The sequence below is a fragment of the Pangasianodon hypophthalmus genome, chromosome 3 (assembly GCF_027358585.1).
Source record: "Pangasianodon hypophthalmus isolate fPanHyp1 chromosome 3, fPanHyp1.pri, whole genome shotgun sequence".
NCBI classification, from domain to species: Eukaryota; Metazoa; Chordata; class Actinopteri; order Siluriformes; family Pangasiidae; genus Pangasianodon; species Pangasianodon hypophthalmus.
This window is the reverse complement of record NC_069712.1, coordinates 30,620,589-30,641,709: the sequence shown is the minus strand read 5'-3', so window position 1 is coordinate 30,641,709 and position 21,121 is coordinate 30,620,589. Positions and strand designations below refer to the sequence as shown.

At 38.9% G+C, this 21,121-nt stretch overlaps 1 protein-coding gene across 1 annotated transcript in view; it reads left to right on the top strand.

Moving 5' to 3' along the window:
- The first annotated feature begins 6,014 nt into the window (after positions 1-6,014).
- The window catches only part of runx3 (RUNX family transcription factor 3), a 53,286-nt gene continuing 38,179 nt past the window's right edge, over positions 6,015-21,121 (top strand). Inside the window, exons 1-2 of the mRNA XM_026939142.3 lie at positions 6,015-6,448; positions 6,686-6,804. Coding sequence (XP_026794943.1) covers positions 6,750-6,804 — 55 coding nt within the window. The 5' untranslated portion in view covers positions 6,015-6,448; positions 6,686-6,749. The remainder of the gene's footprint in view (positions 6,449-6,685; positions 6,805-21,121) is intronic.

Sequence of the window (21,121 nt, the reverse complement as noted above, 5' to 3'; positions counted from 1 at the left end):
AAACACCTCCCTCAGTCAAACTCTCAAAAACAACATTTGTGACAGAGCAAACCTCATCCAGATTCTCTCAGAGAAGTGCCAGCCTGCTTTTCTTTGTTTCACACACATGCAAAACTGAGAAAACCCACGCACACATGGCTATACAAACGTGACAAAAGGGGAAAAGAAAGCTAAATGAGTGGAATATCAAAAAACGTCAGGTACAGTGCCTTGGTGCAACAACAACAAAAAATAAAAATAAAAGAAAAAATGTTCCCACTGTGTGCTACAATGCATGTTTGAAGTGTGTTTGCTGGCAGCGTGGAGGTTGGAGGTTGGCGGTGGCGGATGGCTTTTTGGGTTTCTGGCTCAGATCTGGTCTGATCTGGTCTGGTTTTGGGGAAACGTGTGCTGGTGAGGGCTGAGGTCGGCCCTGCAGAGAGCTGAAACCAACACGAGAGGAATTTGCATGAGCCAACTCGTATGAAAAGTTAGAAATGGTTAAGGTTAAAGCGAGGGGTGTGGTTAATGTGGTATCTTTTTTGTACGTGAAAAATCACACAAAATCATTCTGGCTTATAATTTTTAGAAAGTTGGTGTTAAATTCTTTGTAGTCTCTTTTTTTGTACTGAGACCTTGAGTGTGATCAGTGGGTTGCTACTTTTGGAAAGTACATGTAGGAAGGAATGGATGATGTCAGATTAAAATTAGTGTGCACATTTAAGTTTTTTTTTTAACTTGTATACTGTAGAAGTCCTGTTACAGATAAGCATTTGTTCTCTTGAAGTTATCATATTAATTCAGTAGCATGACTGAAGTGATTGTGTTTTTCACTTATAGAGAACATTTTCTCATACTGATGTAGACCCACAACCCCTAGTTTGAAAACTAATACCATCAATGACAAAAAATACTTTTTTTCAAAAGAGCTTTTGGTGTTCATTGCAAGCAGGCCATGAGAATAAAAGTCCTTCTTCTAGTATACTACATATATATATATATGTGTGTATATATATATACACACACACACACACACACACATACATATATGCTGCTCAAAAAAAAAAAAAGGGATCATTACAGTATAACACCAAGTCAATTAAACTTTAGGGATATCAGTGATTGTATAAGTGATTGTGAATCAGTTTCACCTGCGTTGGTGCATTAGTGTGTCTCCCAGCGCAGTTTCAAGAGCATGGAGGAGATACCAGGAAACAGGCCAGTAAAGGGGCAACAACCCAGCAGCAGGACCGGTATCTGCTCTTTTGTGCAGAGTCCTACAAAATGACCTCCAGCAGGCTACTGGTGTGCATGTTTCTGAACAAACTGTCAGAAACAGACTCCATGAGGGTGGCATGAGGGCCCAATGTCCTTTTAGTGGGACCTGTGCTCACAGACCAGCATCGTGCAGCTCTATTGGCATTTGCCAGAGAACACCAGAATTGGCAGGTCCGCCATTGGTGCCTGTTCTCTTCACGGATGAGAGCAGGTTCACACTGAGCATATGTGACGGATGTGAAAGAGTCTGAAGATGCCGTGAGGAACGTCATGCTGCCTGGAACATCAGCCAGCATGACCGGTTTGGCGGTGGTTCAGTGACGGTCTGGCGGAGGAATATCCTTGGAGGGTCGCACACACCTCCAAGTGCTAGCCAACGGTACCCTTACTGTGGTTAGGTACCGGGATGAAATCCTCAGAGCCATTGTCAGACCTTACGCTGGTGTAGTGCGCCCTTGGTTTCTCCTGGTGCATGACAATACCCGGCCTTGTGTGGCCAGAGTGTGTAGGCAGTTTCTGGATGATGAAGGCACTGATGCCATTGACTGGCCCTCACGTTCCCCAGACCTGAATCCAATTGAGAACCTCTGGGATGTTATGTATGGGACCATCCGAAGCTGCCAAGTAGCACCACAGACTGTCCGGGAGCTCACTGATGCCCTGATCCAGGTCTGGGAGAATTGAGTTGGATCAGCCTGTAATTTCATTTTTTTTACTTTGATTTTCAGTGTGATTTTGAATACAGCCCTCAATGTGCTGATGACTTTGGCTTCCACTGACCATTGTGACATCATTCTGTTCTCAACAAATTATACAATGTATATAAGTAAAGATTTTATTGGAATATTTCATTCGTCGAGATCCAATGTGTGATTTAACTGTTCACTTAGTTTTTTGAGCTGTGTATAAAAATTCATATATATGTGTGTATATATATATATATGTGTATATATATATATATATATATATATATATATTTATTTATTTATTTATATATTTATATATATATAAATATATAAATAATGTATGAAGGCTTTGTCGCCTAACCTGCTTTATGATTTAATTAAAAAAATAAATTAAATCAGCGGGATTAGTGCTTCAAGCAGAAATTCAAAGTGGGACTCTCGCATGTAGGCTGTCGTGCGAAGGACACGCAGCGAGTGTGAGAAAGAGGAAGGACGATGGTTTGGGTGCAACTCTGTGGAAAGGGGAGGGGGAAGGTGGTAAACATGTCTAGCTGTCTCTCTATTTCTTTTTTCTCTCGCTCAGTCTGTGAGATGTTCAAAAATGACGAGACTCTCTTTGTCTACTGTTAAAAATATAGACTTGTGCCAAAATAGTAGCTGACATAAAAAAGAATTGCTTTAATCATTATTCATAGTTAATATTTTACTAGGTAAATGATACCTTTTTTTATACCTGTGAAAGAAAGAGGATGCACCACTTTTTAGATGATTGACAAGCCAAAAGTTCATGTCTGCAACCACTGAGGCTGAAATAGAACAGGGACCGTCCTGGTCATGGCCTAATTCTGCTGATGTGGTCTAAGCGTGCATCCATTTTGCATCATGACTAAAAAAACACGGTGTCAAAAAAGAACACTCATTACTTTATAACAAAAAGTATAATGTCAAGGAAAATAGAATTCTTCACACAAAAGACTAAAATGAGACATTCTGACACATAAAAACATATTTAAGGGTGTTGTTATAGCAGAATTTGGGTTAGAAATGAAATGTTTCAGCAAAAAAGCCGTGCCAAACCATTAGCATAGGGTACATTTAGAACTTTGCAATAACTAAAATAAAAATAAGTTCACATAAGACACATAACTGAAGTACACAAGGTTATAAAACTGCACAGTCCACTCATCTGTTCTCCCCTGGACACTCTGACTCCTCTGATTTCTCCCATTAGTGTCAGTAGTGCTGATTTAGCCATTAGCATCATCACCTCTTAGTCAAATGTCTTTTTCCCTGGGCTAAAACGTGTCAAACGAGGACGGCCACTGAACCTCAGCGTCCCTCGTCCACCCCTTCACTGCATTCCCGTCTTTATGAGTTGCACATGGGGAAGCCTGCAATTTTTACACCACAAAATAAGCCCCTGCGCAGCTGTGCTAGCAACCGCACACGCTAGCCACCGCCCGGCGCAGCTCCACCCGTGGGGCGGAGGGTCACTGGAGTTATATTAAGCTTAAATACAGGGGCTCGATAAACAAGGGCACGAAAAATTCTTTTCCCTAACCCCAGTGTTGCTTTTGACCATTCTTGATGGTGGTTAGTGAGTGACGCTGCTAAGAAACAAACTTGCAAAATACAGAGCAGATGGTGTTTGTCCCAGTCCCCATCTTCACACAGGGTTCATAAGCTCATAAACAGCTAAAGCTATGCCTGACCTGGTCTCATAAAGCATTCAAATGAACAGACATGCAAAAGATGAAAGTGGAGAAATCATGAACAAGGTCTATTTTCAAAACTTTATGAAAACTTGATCAGGTGAATTGACCTTAATCTTGGGTAACATTCATATGACAACTCATTTGCACAAATTTCAATCGTGAGATCTTGTTTACGCTTTGAGAAGGACTGCACCATGGTCTGAATTTTCCCCCCATTTTCTCCCCAACTACCACCTACTAGCTTGCTCTCCCCTAACACACGAGAGGGTGAGGTCTAACACGTGCTTCCTCCGAGACATGTAAAGCCAACTATCCCATCTTTTCAACCTGCTGCTTATGCTGCATCACAGGGCAGTATAACACTTTGCTCCCAGTGTGTTACCCTGCCCTGGGTGAAAGGGAGTATTCCATCCCTTTCACCCAGAGAGCATGGTCAATTTTGGCTCCTTTGGACTCCCAGCCACGAGTAGCTGTGGCATGATCAAGATTCAAACTCACGATAAACTGAAAATAAGCCAGTTACTTTTCTGTTGTGCTACTCTGGAGTTGGATTTGATTTTTTGAAACTTTTTTATTTGGTTTGTTTGATCACATTATCATGATTATCAAGCACACCAAAGTATTTGTACACTCGTGCTCCTTGACTGATTAGGATAAATTCCGGGGGGTGTCTTGATTGAGCCTTGTTGATTTTCACAGATGTTGTTTTACCTCTACAGGTCATGCAGAAAGCATTTTATTATAAAGAATATCTAGTGCACTGTACTCTGTAACTGTCTATTGGCTAATCCAGTTTGTTCAAAGCCTATTAGCCAAAAAGACGAATGCTGAAAATGAAACAATCATGATCACGATGTCATTTTGTTGCTGATTGTTTAAAAGTGTTCCCACAGTAACTTCCTGAATCACTGTTAGTTGGACAAGGACGTGCATAGTTCAGTAGTTTGGTGTGCAACCAAGTACAGGTAATCTGTCAAAATGATCCAAACTATAAACTATGTTGGTAACACTTTAATTTAGGCCAAAAAGGTTCACTGATCCAGACAAGGTAGGCATGAAATATCATCACACGTTTATTGTGGGCAGGACTGTGGTGCTTCAGAGTACATGTATTATGTGGTGTCATGGTTGATTCAGTCGGTCCCACCTCAAAGAAACAAGGAGATTTGAGATGTGTGTGTGCATGAGGTTAGCCTGGGACACTGCTGATAAGCATTCAAGCCACTCTGTGGGCTCGGCCATCGGCCGCATTGGCTGGGAGCATGTCATTTCCATACCGACACACGAACACACACACAACACACACACACACACATTTGGGATCATGTCATTTGGCCTGTGCTGCCACCCAACTGACACACAAGTGCTCATTAGCAGGGCAGTGAGGGTGCGAAGTGGTATGTCCAACATTATACAAACACACACGCACGCTGTCTCAAGAACACGCACCCAGGGTAGTTCTAGTTTTGTATTTTTTTATGTGGGGGGCAAGGGAGGTACAAAGGCATTAACAGGTTGCCGTTGTTGAGGATATACATGTACCATGAGCTCATGCAGCCCACCAGGATGTAGCCCAGGATTCTGAAAGAGCTTTGTGGTGTTAGCCTTTGCCTTTCCTTTCTGTCTTTTAAGAGAACATTAATACTTTCATTAGTAAACCATATTTGATACTTTAAATAGAATTGCTAAAAGTGAATGCATGAAAAGGGTTTACTCTGAAAGTGGTACCTGGAAGTGGGGGACCGGGGTTGATGCGGCACCAGGGTGGCCAGTCATATGTTAAGGGGATCCAAGCCCCCCTGTCGCCATCTCTAGATCCACCAAAGCAAATAAACAACAAAAACAACAACAACAACAACAACAACAACACACACACAGTCAGTACATCAGTACAAGACAAATACACTTGCAAAATGCATATTCACAGATGACCACATATTGTGTCAGCTGACTGTCCAGACATGTGGTAAGGATTCCTGTCCAGTGGCTAGACATGATGGGAGTGTCTAAGCATGAAGAGAAAATGATTAGCAGACAGACATACAAATATATATAGCAGAAAGAAAGCAGAAGAAACTGTTGCAAAACTGTAAAACATATATCATTTCCACTTTTCAAAAAATCAGGTCAGTGTGAATATTCTGGAAAAATTGAGTCATCACAATCAGGTCAAACAGAGAGAGTGAGAATGTGAGAGCTTCTAATGAGGCTAGGATTATGATACTATCAAGTGGTAAGTGAGGGTGGAGGGTTGGTTTAGCAGGCCCCAAACCACCAGTGCGCACAAACATACACACACGGCTCACACACGCTGTGCCTCGTCTCTGAGAGCTTATTCTGCTCTTTGCTCTCTCGTGCTTTCTCTCTCAGAGCACTTCATTTTCCACCCTAGGCATCTCTTGGTATGTTTCTGCCTTCTGCACTTTGGGCTATTTTTTTTAGCTAGTTCCATTCATTGAACACTGTGGGCCAGGATCAAGCAAGCTTCAGGTGAGGAAGGGGAAATCATTTAAAAGCATCTGACAACCAATCAGACAGAAGGAAGAAAGAGAAGTACAGAGGACCGGGTGTAATTGAAAGAAAGGGAGGGAACAGATCTGTGACCTCATGTGACATGTGACCTGGACTCCACCAATGGAACGGTGGGTTGGGTGAGAAGCAGAATCGCCGCGGGAGCTGTGACCAGACGTGAGACTGACAGTCCATCACCACGCCGATTACCACGACAAGAGAGACACACACCTGAACGTCCAAAACCTGAAACCGACAGCGTCTGCCATACTGTCACAGGTATGTTCACCTCCTAACTTTCATCCACGTCCTGTTTTTTTCCTTTAGCACTTTCTATTTAAGCCACTACTCTGCGTGTCTCTCCACACTCATGCATACACTGTTCTGTTAGCAAGCTTGTGGCTACAGATTCCTGTGGTGCTCACCAACCCCAAATTCTTGGTTGCAAGCAGGCTATGCGGTCCGAGAAACTCTTTCAACCACCCCTTTTCTCGCATCTGTTGTTACTTTCAATAGGCTGTAGCTGCAGTGGTTCAGAGGGCAGCGCTGGTGCAGGATCTGGCCCTTGTGGACATCACACATGGCTTCAAACAGCATCTTTGACTCTTTCACTAATTACTCCACTTTACTCAGAGGTAGGTCCCTCGTTTTCATCCATGGCTAAGTGTAATGTAAATGTTCATTTCAGTACCAGGTGAGAAATGGAAATGGAAACAGTATCACAGTTGGAACACAAGCAAGCATCATTCAAACTCAGTGTACATTTGGAAATGTCAGAGTAGATCTATTTGTGTTAAAGCTGCCTCTGCAGGTGCAGCCTTGTTTCATTCAACACGTCAGAACTACCGTATGTTCACCTTCCTTTTACAAAAACTATATATATTAAAGGACTAGTTAAATAATTATGGAGCATGCAATATGCTCTTTATCAATCATGTGTTTTTGAATGCTGGCGTGCTGTAATGGCTTCTCTGCCGCCTGGTGCATTATCAGCGCACTTTGTATCAGCGCACTTTCGTGTAGACCAACCTTTACTGGAATTCAGAAACCATAAAACAAAACCAGTGTACTTCTCATCCATTTATTCCCCTGAGTGAGGATACACTCTTTGCCTTTTTGTGGTCAGTGGGCCTTCAGGGTGTGTGTGTGTGTGTGTAGCCATCTACTCCATTCCTTAAGAAGGAATGGCCTTTTGCTGCAAAACATAATGGATCCCAGGTCACGTGTAGAGTGTTACTAGCTGATAGTGTTTTTGCATGATGACCTTTGTACCATACGAGACACAACTGATGTTTTTTTTTTTTTATTGTAAAATACAAACATGCTGTGGGACTATGATCAAAGTAGTTTCAGTTTTGGACTACAGAGTGCTCTGATGATATGACTCGATAAATGAAGGCAGACAAATTAAATTCATGAATTGGCAGCACTGAAATTCTATCAGCAGTGAGTTATTGGGAAAATAATTTAGAGCAGAGCTTCGTTTGTGGTCTCTGGGTAAATACCTTTTGAATTACTACTTGATTCAGAGATTTTTTTTTATTTGGATATTCGTACCTCATTTTCGTAACGCATTTTGTTTTATTGGGTAGTTAAAGTTCATAGTGTCATTAAACAGAAGCCTGATGTCATTCTAGCATGTGGCAGCAGCTGATAAAAAATAAAATAAAATAAATAGATAACAGTGTTTACATGTGTGACCTGCTGATAAACTGACATTAATCTCATTCAGGTGTTGCTTCCAGCTTCATTTTCGAGCATGCAGTAACATCCACACTGGGAAAAATAAAAATTAACTAGAAGATAAGGGAGGCCAAAAAATAAGAAGAATTATGGAAGAAAAGAGGGAGAAAAGTTGAAAAATCCCCCACTTGACTGTGGCTTGCGCGAGTTAATAAGAGACAGATACGGGACCAACCCTAAATTGTTTGCAGAGTGTTTTTTCGTGGAGCTTCCAAGTACTTACCCACTCACACACTCTGTCTCTAACACTCACATACACACTTACACAGGCAGTGGTTTACATAAAAACATATCTGATTGGATGAGTGACAGTAATATGCGTTCGCTGGAGCCACTTCAAAAAATTTCGTCTCATTCTTTCTCCCCTTCCTCCACCTCTGTCCTCTTCCTCATCTGCCTTATTATTATCAGCAGCTTCGGATTAATTCCCAAAGAAATGCCACTCAGAATTTTTTTTTTTTTTGAAGGCTGACATTTTAGTGTGTAATCTTTCCGTGGAGGACGGAGAACTGGCAGGCATAATATCTGTGGTGCTTAAATGAGGAACTTAAATGCCTGCCATAATCACTATTGGAAATCATTAGCGAGAGTACAATATCCTTTTTCAATTCTTCGGTCGTGAAAATTAAACCAGGGAAAGCATTTGATGGAGAAGCCAAGAGGCCAATAAAAAGCTTTTCTCATATAAATTAGTTCAAGGAAGGAAAACTCCCTCAGGGGTTTGACAGTTTCATTCACTAAAGTAAAAGACTAATCTTTGAAATGGACTTATATTCTGTAGCTATTTGAATACAAGGGCTTGTAACACAAAAATTTGTAAATGACAGTTAAATCACCAAATGTGCACTTATTTAATAAATAATAATAAATTGCATTGGCATGTCATTATGCAGAACATTTTATTCTATATACTTTTACACACTGTTCATGAGCATCTCAGCTTTAAAACAGTTTCTTAACCACTTAAATAAATCATTTTTAAAGCACATTATTCATTAACTACTATGAATTATTAAGTAATTACAGTGAAACTAATAGCAAATGTGTGAGAGAATGAACACTATATAACTCTATGAGTGATCCATATTGTTCTTATGGCACTGAATACAGTGGTTATAATGTATACTTTCACACACTTAAACAAAAAATCAAATAAATTTGATTTATAGATAAAGATACCACAAGATTGTAGTATTGTTTTTTTAATGCACTGGCAAGAACATAGTTTTTAAAATATTTGTTACGCTCCATACAATGGTGCAAAACAAATATTTTAAAAACTATGTTCTTGCCAGTGCATTAAAAAAACAATACTACAATCTTGTGGTATCTTTATCTTTATCTCTAATTCTGCTCTGTCTACAATCTCCTGTTCTGCATGTCTTAAAATGTGCAAACAACCAGAAGCTTGGTCATGCATGATAGACGCATATATACCTTTTTGTTTATAATAATGGAAGAACAGAATAGGAGAGAAGTGTATGATTCAGATTTCAGTAATGTATTTGTATTTATACAAAAAAATGTGGATTTTAGATTTGGGCTGAAGTATGAAATCTTTACATTTGACAAGCGCTTTTATCCAAAACGATTTATAAGCAGGGGTTAAATTGTGTACATTTTAATTGAATGAGAATGTTAAAATGTAAAATATTTTACTTCAGGCAAAGCACTTAGCTGGTGTGTATATACATTTTGCTGTTTTAAAGGACTTACTATATTATCTGTATTTGACAAAAAAAAAAAAAAACAATATTTTTAAATATCATTTTGATACCGAAATTAACAAATGAGCAATCCATTAGGACAGAATTTTTTTTTTTTTTTTTTTTTTTTTAAATAAAATCCAATCCAAGCTTAAAGTTGCTCTAAAGCGCCTGTAGATTCTACCACTACAAACCAAAACGAATGCAAGATAGCTGACAGTGGACAAAAAGAGCCACAATTAAACATAAGGGTTGGAATACTCAGAAGTGCTGCTTACATGAGTCACAATGCAGACAAAGTTTGTCATAATAAGAGTAATGTACATAACTGTGAGGTATATGTGTCGTCATCAATAACTTCGATGATAACAGCAAAAAAAAAACAAAAAAAAAACACGTGTTGTTCTGCCTGCGCAGAAAAACCCCACAAATAATTCTCACTTTACAGTACAGCGCAATTCTCACTTTACAGTACAGCACTGATGCATAGTGTTGATGATCACTTTCTCTTAAACAAAACTGCAGATACTAGATGGTTTGTTTTATGCTGTTTAGATGCAAAAATGTAATCACCTTATACAATACAGTGTGTGTGTGTGTGTGTGTGAGTGTGTGTGTATTCATAACTCATCTGAGTGCTAGTTGAATATTAGTAGATGATATTCAAATTTTTACTAAGAGAAAATGTCACATTCCAGATTAAGATTTGTAATGAACGCAAAGCATAAATAACGTGTGCTATAATATAATACCTTTAATAAATAATTTATCTGGTTATTTGGTTATTTATCGTTCCGTGTCAGTTGAAAATAAAGATGAACACAGAGTGTGCTACTGGTGGAGCAGCAGGTAGGAATATAAATACATGTTGATATATTCACATGTGTGTGTGTTTTAACGTGCTAATCTGATGCAGACTCTGTTTGCTTCTGTTGCTCACCAGTAACCACAATGAGGTCACACCTGCTGCTCTGGAACTGCAGTTTATTAATGCTCCATGCACACACACACACACACACACACACAGAGAGAGAGAAAGAGAGCGAGAGAGAGAGAGATAAACCGGGATACTGCTTTGTAAAACTAAAATACAGGACAGCTGACAGGTCTCTAACAGCCGCAGTGTATAACCCAGTGTGGGAGCCTCTAGCGGTTATGTGCTATAGCAGCCCTCAATACGCTGTATTATATCACTGCATTCCTCTTTCAAGCATCTATTAATGTGTTTCAAGGTCAAAATAAATTCAACATACTGAGATTCTTCAAAAACGGACCAGTGGGTTTTTTTCAGCGTCAGTTTTTTCTTTGTTTTCTCCTTAATTTCTTAGAGACCTCGCATTTTAGCCTGTACTCATATTTTATCTATCAAAATAATATAAGTAATGACATCCAATGTGTTTGGTAATTGGGATTTTTTTCAGTGTAAACAGTTAAAAAACATATACGTTACATCTTAGATATAAGATTCATATACCGATTGGCTTATTTGCCCTGGTAACTGGGGGAAAAGAAGACTGCACTTTTAGTGTCTTTTTGAGTGATAACTTGTACCAGCACACTCCGATGTTAAAATGTCTCGCTTCTATGCAAAAAATGTGTGAAAGTTGGCAGGTTACATTTATTCCTGTGGAACGTCCATGAGACAAGTTAGTTCCTGTTCTCATTTTTGTTACAGCAACTATAGACAGTCATTCCCTCACAAGCCTCTTATTTGTCTCACTTGTGATGTTAATAAGCCAAAAAAAAAAATGCAGCTTAAAAATGTTAACAAGAAACCACAAAGCCCTCCACCCTCTAAGACTTAGGTACCTTGACTGTTACAAAACCCTGACACTAGACACTCCTTCACTAAATGCTAAATAAGCATCGCCTCACAGAAAATGTCACCATATCAGCAACTGCGCACAGTTTATCTGGAGCCATACAAATCTCTGTGTAAACTATTACTATAGGAACAATAACATATTCAAAAAATTTATATCAAAGTAATATAAACATTGCATATAATCCACGCAGTGCTATGGTATAAATAGATGTATCTTATGCGTCTCAGGTGAAATCATCAGGCACTGGTTATAGATTTCACATGCTGAGTTGAGGGTGATAAGGTTGTTCAGTGGGTGTGGAAATTGTAGGCCTTGGAGTGCTTTCTTCATGCTCATTTCCCTGATGTCCACAAGGAAAATTATCTATCTATCTATCTATCTATCTATCTATCTGTCTGTCTGTCTGTCTGTCTGTAGTCCCGAGTTATAGCTGTATCTCAATAGAGCTGGCTAATTGGGGTCAGCACGAGTAAAAGACTTTATTAGGGGTTGGAAAAGTTTTATGACTCATGCTGTTCATGCTCTTTAGGTGAAAGAATGGATGGATTCTTAGTGAGAATGACCATAGCATGGGGTCAACAAGCTATAAATAATTCGACTGAGTTAAACCGGTCAAACCAATTCATGCTTGAATGTATGAAGACACAATGGCACTAATGAACTGTCTTACTATTGCCAATGTTTACAAATATGTACAAGCTGACTTGTGTAAAACCTATACCGTATAAAAGAGGTTAGGGTGAGGTTGTAGCAGTCCTATGAATTTTGCGTGGGATCACTTTTTCAGAATAGTAGTTATAGCCAAGTTTTTGAAGTTAAGAACCATTTTCACAATGCATACTGAAAGCGAACACGTCAGAAAACTGGCGTGCCCTTTTGCCTGTACTGGAAGCAGTTTACCCACTGTAAAACTACACTGCCTTCAGTTTATTAATCTCATAAACACATGGTTCGTGCTCCTCTAAATTGACGCATCGGTTTGCTGGATCCGATTCAAAGGCTTTCCGCTGCTCCTTTCCTTGCCTCTTGCCCCAGAAACATCAAGAGCCGAGATGTGTAACTGTATATTAAGAGTTTTCGATATTGCACCAAAAGGGAACTAATAAAAAGCGCATGAGACTGACGGCGGAGGGTCCCGCTCCTGCGTCTCATTTGGCTCAAAAGCGTTGTGATTTAAAAAGCACTGTGCTGGCCCATGGTGACGGATGATCTGGACATGATTAGCAATTGTAAACGTTTGGGGAGCGGGGGCGTATTTACTGGGCTCAGACTGTTTGCTCGTTTTCAAGTTCTGCTCCAGTTTCAAACCATAGAAACGTTTATCATTTAGGAGCTACTTATTAAGATAAAGGGGCTGGTGGGCGATGATGAGATGTGTCTCAGGAAGGAGACAAGAAAAAATGGTGTCTAAAAACATGTCTTCGTAGTTCATGTCCTGTTTTTATACAACTTGTCTTTGCATTGATATTGCTGTGTAGTATTCTTTTGACAAATGACAAAAGGTTAAGGTTAAAATTCTTGCTCATTAAAATATCCCATGCTGTAGAATACAGGATTTCCTCAATTCTACCGATTATAAAGAAGGTGCATGTGCAATGGAAATAGTGGGCAATTGTCAGAACCTACAATTCTTGAAATGAAAAGTCTTCACTTTTATTACATCAAAAACACATCATGACTATATACTGCTTCTATAACATCGAGCAGGCTAACTTAAATTAATTATAATAAAGCTCGCCGCATAAGCTAAGATGTGAAGTTGCATTATGTTAGCTAGTTAGGTCACTCATGGCAGAGCTAGGAGTACAGTACATTGTAGGGGAAAAATCAATTAGAAATCCTTTCCAAGTTTACTAAGTTATTATTATTATTATTCTTATTATTTTACTAAATATTAACACCTAGCTAAATATCTACACTATTGAAGAGTCAAGAAAATCTACTGATGTAACATACGTGCCAAGTTAGCCAGCCATCTAGGGACCACATAGGGGAAAAATACATTACTGGGAAAGCATCCAATATCAAAGCTTTAATGAGTTTCTGAGAGTGATTTGTGGGTGGTGTGCCCAGTAAAATGAAAGAAAATAAGTTCAACAAATGCCAGAGAGTTCATCTAAAGGTATCCTGCTTGTTAAACACATTGGCGGGTGATTTTTTTTTTTTTTTTTTTTTTTATGACAACAGTAAAGAAACTCTGAAGGTGTGTACTAAGCATATTACAAATACTGACTTATACACAAACACTTTGAGCATAAAGCACAGAAAAAGACTCTTGTAATTATTATGAATGTAATTACTGCTATGCTGAAAGACAAAAATGTCTAAATCTGTCGTGACACAATGATGCAAATGTCAAGAAGATTTATGGTGTCTAGACGAGCCATTTCAGAAAGACCCTCTTCTCTGGCTGGAAAGTATGCTGAGAAACTAATCCAAGGACATTATAACAATATAATTTTGTCCCAAATTTTAAACTAACACATATAAATTCAGTATTGGTCAAATTCATACATCATGATGAGTCTTTATTTGCTGATTGAAGCAGTTGAATAGTTTCCACGGCCAATCTCTTAGCAGCCAACGATTCCTGACATTAATTAAACCCATACGCTGCTGTTAGCGAGGCCTCCCTCCGTGACCTCACTGGCTTTGTTTCATATTCAGATAAACACGTTTATGATCAAACAGTGTGTGCCGTTGCTTTGGTTTTAGCAAAATAGCAGAATACACCAAATGAATGCAAAACAGTAGCCACAACAAAAACTGCAAAGCACACACACGCACCCTGTGCATTTCTGTTTTCCTGCAAAATCAGCTAAATATTCCTAACAAACAGCTTGCTCTGAGCAGATTGACATAAAAGCAATGCTCAAATAACAACTCGATTTGCTGTTCAATGAGTAAAACTGTTATTACTTTTTCTGATTTGGGATGAGATTAGAGATCACTGAGAGTTATTGGTCTGCTAGATCAACTGAAACATGGTTTCACATTCACAAATTTGTTAGAGAAAACTAAGTAATTAACGGTTAAGTTTAGGGTTTAGGTCAAAGCTCAAACAAACATCACTTTTCGTAGGAGTTTATTCATATCAAATTTTGTCCTTAAGAATAGCTACGATTGTGGTGTGAGATCGAAATTGGATGTTTAATTGGTTTGGAGAAAGCATTGTTGATCTTGCATACAAATATATTAAATTCAAAATATGACATTTAATGGTGGACAAACGCTGCTTCACAAAATGTTTTACATATAAAACAGCATCTACTAAACTTTTAATAAAGTATACTGCCCTTCTTAAAGCTTACTTACTTAATGTTTTTGGCTTTACCAATAGCTTTAGTTGCATCATGTCGTTTCAATAATAAAGAAATCATTTATGTACTGATGATTACCCCATGTTGTTGAAAAATTCTCGATTATGTGATATAAAACTAATCTCATGAATCTCATGATTCATACAAATCAGAATAAACAAAAGCAATGTGGTTGGATTTTGATCAAAGTTTAAGAATTACTCTACTTTATAACCACTATATCCCTGACAGAGACAAAACAAGGGATAAATTTATAAATTTCACATTTGTATCCAGAATGTAATGTCATGTAATGTAATGTAACGTAATTTCTGTAAAGCTGCTTTGTGACATTGTCCATTGTAAAAAGCACTATACCAATAAAATTGAATTGAATTGAATAAGTATTGTGAAGGTGCCACCTGACAGTCCCTTTATTAATAAGATCTATGCAGAAGCACTGTCTGTTTGCTAAGAGCTTCACTATTCCTTTATTCACACGTATCGATTCTTTGCCATGGTAAAGGCCAGTTTATAAGTCAATAATTTTTGGATGAAGGGTATTTTTCAAACAGCTCTGTTTTGAAGATGTGTTTTTACAGAAAGAGGGTGTGCATGTGAGAAACTGAGAAAAGCAGATCCGTTAGTCTTATTCTAACCACACCTTCAGCACCTGCAAGAACAATAAGCGCTTATCGCAAAAAATAATTGGGCTGTTTTTTCATTAGCTGAACATGCTTTATGGATCATAACCTGAGAGAACTGGAGAAAGAGAAAAGCTACAATTCCATCCACATTTTACATTTTTGCAAAATGTGAAGCGACGCAAGTTGGAAATCCTACAGGCAATGTACATCTGATGACGTTATGTTGAAGAGCAGGACCATCAAAAAGATCATATGATGATAAACCTTCACAGTGACACATTAAAAAAACACGTACTAATATCACTTCCTCTGAGTTTCTATTTGTTGAAAAGGGGTTTTTTTTGGATTGACATATTTCTGTCTAGTAGAAATGGGAACCCATGTGTACATTTCTCTGCACACAATACAGACCACTTACAGACATCGAAATCCTTAGATTTTTAATGAGATCAAGTAGGACTGTCCTGCTTGTCCAACTGACAAGTAATTATATTAGCATAAATGCAAGCACCATATATCGTATCACATCACAGACTGTCGTAATTTATCTAGAAGGTTTTGTGCTTAGCATTACTAAAATGTGAGTCTGAGCAATTAGAAATGACTCAGAGCTGTGGTTTTGATAATTTACATTAGTCAGTGATACAGGCCCCAGTTTAATTTAATGTTTGATTTATGGATATGTTCAGTTGTCATGACAGTGTTTTTTCCCCTGATATCCCAACCGGCATAACTGTATGTTGGTCACCAAAGCAAAGCAAGACCTGATTCAGTGTATTTGGTAGTTCAGTTGACATTATGTAACCTTGTGTGTCAGCCTGGGTTGTGAAAGGATAGTTAGAGCTGACCAGTTCTCTTTATTTGAAGGATTCCCCCATACACATGCACACACACACACACACACATACACACTTAAACTGGTTCTCCTCTTTTTTCTCATTCTTCAAACTTCCGCAGTCTCGACTGAGGTTGGCCTGTCTGCTCCGTTCTCACGCCACACTAACACACACTAACACACACACACACATACTCAAACACACATGCAGTCAAAGCGCGTGCAGAGTCACACACGATGACCATTCACTGCTGACTGCTCAAGTCTCTTGATTCAGCACTTTCAGTCTCTATGGACATTCCTAGGCAAAAGCAACTGGCCACAGCATCACATCCTCCTGGATATTCCACTGCAGAAATTACAACAAAGTTCTAACACACAACTGAGAATGAAATCATGTCAATGTCTGTCATATTTTATATACTTGGTGGTCACGTTTATTAAGAAAAAAAGAAAAAAATATATAGAATACAACACAAGGGTTGTGTTAAGGGGCCAGCAGTTCATCTCTGGATGTCCTGGGATTTGTTACTATACAGAACCCTTAATCGCTGAACTATCACTGCCTTAACATCTACAAGATTAACTTTATTGACTTCTAGGTGACACGGTGGCTTAGTGGTTAGCACGGTATCTCTAAATTGTCCGTAGTGTGTGAAGGTGTCTGAGTGTGTGTGCGATTGTGCCCTGTGATGGGTTAGCACCCCGTCCTGGGTGTCCCCCTCCTTATGCCCTGAGTCCCCTGGGATAGTCTCCAGGCTCCTTGCGACCCTGTGTAGGATAAGTGGTACAGAGAATGGATGGATGGATGGATAGATGGACCTCTAGGTGACCTCACCTAAAATACTCATTTCACTTTCAATCTCACGCAAAATTCATAAAACCTAACCATAACCACTTGTAATTTTTCTTGAGCTGGACATTAGGCTTTGCTCACACAGCATGGAAATCGTGATGTTTTTTTAAGTTCAGTTTATAAGTAGACCTTATAAATGTTAGTACCAGTGCAGGCATGTGTACGCTTGGTTTGTGTTGGGAAGGTCAAAGTTATCTAGTTAGCTTTTCTGCCATGAAAACATGGAAATTTTGCCATGCATTATGCATTATGGACAAAAAAAAAAAGCCATGGTTCTGAACATATTTAGCGTAAAAACAGCAGCAAAAAACTAAAGATGTTTGAATTTGCTATGTATGTTGCTCCTGTGACAGCAGGTTCTACAATTAGGTGAGGTCCTCCTCTGACCTGCTGGGTTTTTTTCCCCCATGTTGTTCATGGTTTCGTCAAGATCATCTCACCGAATGAGGAAGAAACAAGATTTGAAGAGTCAACCTGAGTCATGTACAGAAATCAGATTTGAAATCACATACAAATGAAAAAAATTCATTTCCTGTGCCAGACTCTAGAAGACATCACCTCACTGCCTACTGTCCAGAATGGTTCCTCAAAGGTTCTTTTGATGGTTAACCCACTGTTGATAGTTTCTAAGCAGAACCTTTAACCTTTGACAGGTCCAGACTCACTCTCATCACTAAATATGTTTCCTCCTTGTTTTATTGAATAATTCTTTAAGTTTAAGGGTTCCCCCAAGCTGGAGGACAAACTGGAGAAGGAAAAAAAGGAAACACTGCGTGTAACCTTGAGAGATTTCCATCTACGAGATAGTGTTGAAAATCTTTTATTCAGCACTGGGGCATCATTTTGAAACAAGAATTTTCTTATCTTCTTATCTTATCTTTCATGACTCACTGATAGGAAGTCAAACATGGCAGATGATTAGCGCTGAAGTCATGTATTTTATTGTAAATGAGCTCTTTCTCGTTTTCTTCAGCTTTAATCACCTCACTGTGTTGATTAACTGATTAGATCTGATCACTAGAATCATGAGGCTCTACAGTGTTTTCCAGCACTGGTGAAATGAGTTTACACTTACCGTCAAGAAGGCCCAAACAGTGCAATCAGAAGAACAGAGACAGAAAGAGAGAGAGAGAAAGAGAGAGAGTGAAAATTATATTCTTAAGCCGAAGGTTAATGAGAAGAAAAGGTAACACATAAGGATGGAGAGCATAAATAATATTTTATTGCTAATATGAATATGGATATCAGACTAAATGATACAGCTTTATGTGATTCTTTATAAGGTTCGTGCAGAAAATTGTAAGTTAATATTATTAATAAACTTATTAAGAAATGAATCATTTACTTAATGGTAATTTTTAATTACATATTATTATTAATTATAATATTAATGGATGAACTATCCTTTCAACTAAAGTGGTTTTGCACAGAAATGTATTTGGAAGTCGTAGTATTTGACACAACACTTTTTGGTGCTTTGAAATGTCTTTCACAACCCATTGTATGTGCAACACACAAGCAGTGTGTGTGTGTGTGTGTGTCTCAGATAGGTTATCTCTAGTCACAAACTCTGTGTATGCAATCGTGTGTGCAACCATATCATGTTTTCACAATGTTTTCACATGCCTAGTCACACACACACACACACACACACACAACAGATTGCATGTTGCTCTGGTGATGTTTGTCCTTCCTTTGACATTAACTTTAAAGCTTTCACTCTTAAAAGGTTCCATCTAGCATGCAAAAGGGTTCTTTAGTCTGCCCTCAGTGGAAACTTTCACGGGTTCTATGTAGAAAGCTGAATCAGAGAGTTTCCCTTTCAGAAAAGGTTCTAAATGGAACCCTTTTAAGAACCTAAGAACTATTAACTCTCCAAAGAACCCCTGAAGAACCCCTTTTTTTTCATTACTATAGTGCAGAAGCCTGCAGGATGCAAATAAACTCCCACTAACAAACCACATGTTTTGTGTTCTGTGATCTCTCAGAGTTTCCAGACATGTTTTCTGTGGGTGTTTTGATAAGTTGTGGCGTTGATGCGATCCAAATAAACTGGTCAAATTAATACAGGTCTTTAACAGACACATCATCAGGTTGTTTAAATACACAAGCACACTGTGTAGTACTATAATCTTAATATGCTAGCTTTGGACTTATTATACAGAAATGAAAAATATTCTTCTCCATGTCACATGTACATATTTTGTGGGAATTCTCATTAGTGACCATGGTTTTAGTACCAAAAAAGCTGTAATAACCACTAACCCTGTCAACCCTAAACAAAACCAGTAATAACTTGAGTTGATAAGTTGAATTTATAACTGAAACCGCAAGTTGCCTTCCATGCCTTTCTCATTCTTCTGCCTTTATTTCTGTACTCATGTGCTTATCAATCAGTTATTTTTATTATCCAACATCGCTCTCAGACATCCATCCATCATGCAGATCATGCAAAATGGTCTCACGCTTCATATAAACAATGAAAGTCTTGATTTAAGTTGAGAGCGCAGTTAGGGCTTTCCCTTATGACTACATTCAAATTATTTTGAATGAAATTCAACTTTGCTCATTCAAATTTTTCATGCAAGGAACTGTAACAAGCAAAAATGATTTTGTTGCATTTTTTTTAAAAAAAAAAACAAAAAACATAAAGTTATAAGAAACCCTATGACCACTAATGACACCCCTGGGCCTGAACTTAACAGTTTGCATTTTCATGAGCGAGCATGTTACAAACATACATAATAGCTTGTTAAGCCTTAGAGAGAATGTAACCAGATGAAGTTGTTTTTGAGATGAACACAGAACTGCGTTCTGTGCGTGTCTGCCAGTTTCTCTCCGTCTGCCTGTCTCTCCCTCTCTCTCTGAGTTCCGGCCATGATGGGAGACCACCACACACAAGCACAAAGGGGCATTGTATTCTGGGGGGAAAATGTGGTTAGCAGACGGCGCTAGACGGCCCCAGCGGTCGCTGGCAGGCAAGCGCACTTCCTAGTGTTGACTCCGCATGAACACTCATTTTGGGAAAGCCCTGAGTTATGGCAGCTGTGGTGGCATGCTTTTACGTGGACTATTTCGGGAGCTGCCTGGGTGGGGTGGGTGTGCATCCCTCTCTCTCTCTCTCTCTATCTCTCTCTCTCTCTCTGGAAAGAGGCTTTACTTCTCAGCTGTTTAAGCAGCTTCTATGCAGAGGAGGATCAAGAGGAATCTACTGTGCACATTTATGTATTTAAGTTTGTGTATGAGGATGTTTATTCCTCATTCACTCAGTCTGAATGGTTCCACATGGGCCGATATGTATTTTATATCCCATGAAACATAGTCGAACATGTTTAAAATATCAGTATGATGAACAAAGTTGAGTGTTGCATTAGCCTTAAGAGTCTAAATAAAAAAAAGATAGAAACATGATTATGCTTAAATGCCAGCTACATTTGTTGATCAGACCAGTCTGAGTGGGTGTGGCCTAATATTCTAAGCACAAGCACACTGATTGACATCATTCTAGCCTGCTATGATACTATCTGGGAGGGACTGTTTATCAACATATAGACTACAAATTAAAAATAGCCCAGCTTAGCTTGCTAGGTTTGCTTTCACTCACTAGGCTGCTCAGACGATTCAAGCAAAAAAATCAGTGTGGGATGGATGAGCAACTTAGAGGGAAGCTTTCTCAAGCCGTATCCAAGATTAACTCTGCCCACTTTACAAATAAATGCATTGAAAATGGAGTCACTCCGGTGAAGTGCATGTAGACGTCGGGACGTCACCCTTTATTCATTGCGCTGCTGATTGTGGCCACAAGACCAACATTAACCAAATTGTGGAACCCAAACTCCACATATGAATGAGTGAAATAAAAGATGGTATAAGTGGGAGAAGTGGCGCTGATATCATCAACATGTATGAGCAGAGAAAACACAGAGGCCTCGTAGCGTGGTGCAGTCGCGCACTGACACCATAAACATGCGCCACAATCAGGGGATGTGACCTCATAAAAGAGGGCCTTTGGCAAACCACCAAAACGGATGCAGAGAGAA